General features: G+C 51.7%; 1 protein-coding gene across 1 annotated transcript; it reads left to right on the top strand.

Annotated features, from left to right (window-relative positions):
• The first annotated feature begins 1,014 nt into the window (after positions 1 to 1,014).
• LOC127338974 (laccase-19-like) lies at positions 1,015 to 3,357 on the top strand. Its single transcript, XM_051364897.2, has 2 exons — positions 1,015 to 1,119; positions 1,581 to 3,357. The coding sequence occupies exons 1-2, from the start codon at positions 1,015 to 1,017 to the stop codon at positions 3,243 to 3,245; spliced, it is 1,770 nt and encodes a 589-aa protein (XP_051220857.1). The 3' UTR covers positions 3,246 to 3,357.

The raw sequence follows: 3,357 nt of genomic DNA, 5'->3' as shown, positions 1-3,357 counted from the left end.
GGACGTGAGAAAAAAAATGATTTATCTCAACATAGAAAAGTTCAAACTTGGACTATTTCTATGTGCAAAGCATTTGTTTCGATGCATAATAATTATCATACGCATAAACCATCTCGATACATAATTTATTATGTACAAATATTACAAAACCACAACAACTGGTTCAACAAAATATTTCTTCTCGGAGGTTGAATTTAGGTTCAACCAAATATATCTCATCTAGAAACAATCAGGGCATCTATATTTACCAATCTGAACTCGAACACATTTGACAAAGATTCTACTGCATGCATGGTCGCTTCTGAGAAAATAGGTCAAAGTACACTGTGGTGATCGTTTGGATCATATGCCGCAACATATAAGTCAAGGCTGCTGAAGTATAACAAGAAGATCTACCTACCAATTGGACGTATCCTGGGAATCAGATGCGTCTTCGTTGCAGCGTGAAACATCCTCTGTTGGAGTTAATTAGACTCTGACCAATGACTGGGTTGGTAGCGCACAAGGGTTTTCAATAAGAAAACCACCAATAACCTAAGTCTTTGCTGGCTAATGGCTACGGCTCGACCAATTCTGGCTCGGTGATGCTCACTTCTGACCCCGAGCGTCGTTAATTCAGCGGGGAGGAAGTCTCCTCGTCCTAAGTCTAGCTTAACCGGGATTGACTTATCATTGTTTTTTCAGGATTAATTAAACTAGTAATTAACGATGCTAATCACCCTACACGTTCCCATGAAGCCTCACTTAGCTAGGAGGCTGACCATGCACCACCAGGTTGCATGCATGCATGGGCTAGCGTGATCGATGAGATCGCAGATAGATCGCCGCCGTTGGTTTTCTGTTGCTGGATTTGATTGGCCCGGTCAGCCATTGCAGACGGCCGTTGTCTTGCGATGCCATATCCGTTGAGGCGTATAAATAGACCGCAACCCATGCTTAGCAAAATCATCCTTCCAGCAAATAGCGAGATAATTACTGGAAATCACTAACTAAGTTTGCAGAGCAATCAAGCGCATGGCAAAGTTTCCCATGGCGGCGACCGTCGTCTGCGCCGTGGTCCTTGCGGCTTTGGCAGCCGCGGCCGGCGGTGAGGCTGCGGTCGTGGAGCACACCTTTGTGGTGTGTACAACATCCTTTTCTTTTTCTTGACATGCCGTGAATACAATGTCTGGTTATGTTTCATGTGATTTTCCGACGGTATTGCTTTCAAGTGTAATCCATCCGTTTAAATATTGTCTGCTATATTGTAGTATAAATTTTAAAACAAACTAGCAAGTTATTCAAGTCGTACTCTCTCCCTCCGATCCATAACACTTGTTGCTAAACCGAGTGAATAGAAACCCTAACATTTATGTAGATTCATGTGATTCAGCGACAAACAATATAGATCCGCGGAAGTACTACTGAGATATACTAAAATTAAAGAGTTCCAATAAACAGAGCAAGATTGCTTTATAGTATATTATTGTGAAAGGGTGGAGTACATATCTAGTGTCACAGTGTGTGGTCTAGCACTTATAGGACTTGTTTGGATATCCTCTTGACCTGTTTTAACCAACGAATTACCTAATGATGAGCAGGTGCACGAGATGAACCAGACACACCTGTGCAACACGACCAAGATCTACGTGGTGAACGGGCAGCTCCCAGGCCCCACGATCGACATCACCGATGGCGACACGGTGGTCGTCGACGTCGTGAACCATCTCCCCCACGGCCTCACCATCCACTGGCACGGAGTCCGGCAGATAAGGAGCTGCTGGTCCGATGGCGCCGGCTTCGTGACCGAGTGCCCCATCCCTCCCGGCGGCAACCGCGTGTACCGCTTCAACGTCACCGGCCAGGTCGGCACGCTGTGGTGGCACGCCCACGTCACCTGCCTCCGAGCTACAGTTGCGGGAGCCCTCATCATCCGGCCCAAGGGAGGGAGGTACCCTTTCCCAACCCCCACCAAGGACGTGCCCATCATCATCGGCGAGTGGTGGCAGCTCGACCTCATCGAGCTCGACAGGAGGATGAACAGCGGCAACTTCGATGACAACCCGGTGTCGGCGACCATCAACGGCAAGCTCGGCGACCTCGGGAACTGTTCCGGACAGCCCGAAGAGAGCTTCATTCTTGACGTGGTGCGTGGGAAGACCTACCTGCTGCGCATCTTGAACACGGCGCTTTTCTCCGAATACTACTTCAAAGTGGCTGGGCACACGTTCACGGTGGTCGGCGCCGACGGGAACTACCTGACGCCATACAAGACGGACATGGTGACCGTTGCGCCGGGCGAGGCCATCGACGTGCTCATGGCTGCTGATGCCCCGCCGGCACACTACCACATGGTGGCACTCGCAAACCAGCCACCTGAGCCTGACACCCAGATCCCGGCATACGTCTCCCGTGGTCTCGTCCGCTACGCCGGATCCGACAAAAACAACAACGGGTTACCTGTGGCGATGCCGCTCATGCCCGACCAACACAACACCATGCCGTCCTTCTACTTCCACAAGAACCTCACCGGCCTCGCCCACCCGGACCGGAATCGAGTCCCCATGCACGTCGACGAGCGCCTCTTCTTCACGCTCGGGCTTGGCTCCGTCTGCCGGGGCAACGCGACGTCGTGCAAGCGCCGGAGGAGTCCAGAGAGCATCGTGGTGGCCACCATGAACAACGTCTCCTTCCGCCACCCGACCAATGCGTCCCTCCTGGAGAGGTACTACGAGGGCCGGACGAGTGGTCTCTACACGGAGGACCTCCCCGATCGCCCGCCGCACCCGTACAACTACACCGACCGTGACTTGATCCCGTTGGGGCCGCTGGAGGAGGCGCTGGAGCCGACGATCAAGGCCACCAAGCTCCGGAGGTTCCGGTACAACACATCCGTGGAGATCATCTTCCAGAGCACTGCACTGCTGCAGAGCGACTCCAACCCGATGCACCTCCATGGCTACGACTTCTTCGTCCTCGCCATGGGGCTCGGAAACTACGATCCCAAGACAGACCCCAAGAAGTTCAACTACCATAACCCGCAGCTAAGGAATACAGTGGAGGTGCCCAGGACCGGATGGGCTGCCGTGCGCTTCGTAACCGACAACCCTGGGATGTGGTACTTGCACTGCCACTACGAGTTCCACATCATCATGGGCATGGCCACGGCGTTCATCGTCGAGAATGGGCCCACGCCGGAGACTAGCCTGCCCCCGCCGCCACCAGAATTCAAGACATGTGGCGCCAATGGCTTCACCCAACCATAAATCTAATTAACTCCCGTACATGTATACCATGTACAGGCTCGTACGGTACATGGGTCCATGATTTTTATAACTACTAGTAAAAATAAGAACAGATAAATATGTAATACATGGA

The sequence above is a fragment of the Lolium perenne genome, chromosome 3 (genome assembly GCF_019359855.2).
Source record: "Lolium perenne isolate Kyuss_39 chromosome 3, Kyuss_2.0, whole genome shotgun sequence".
Lineage (NCBI taxonomy): Eukaryota > Viridiplantae > Streptophyta > Magnoliopsida > Poales > Poaceae > Lolium > Lolium perenne.
The sequence above is the reverse complement of the archived record's forward strand: the minus strand, read 5'-3'. Positions and strand labels throughout refer to the sequence as shown.

Coding starts and splice junctions, on each gene's coding strand:
- LOC127338974 (XM_051364897.2), top strand. CDS start 1,015: ATGGCAAAGTTTCCCATGGCGGCGACCGTCGTCTGCGCCGTGGTCCTT. Junction 1,120..1,580: donor TCGTGGAGCACACCTTTGTG/GTGTGTACAACA, acceptor AATGATGAGCAG/GTGCACGAGATGAACCAGAC.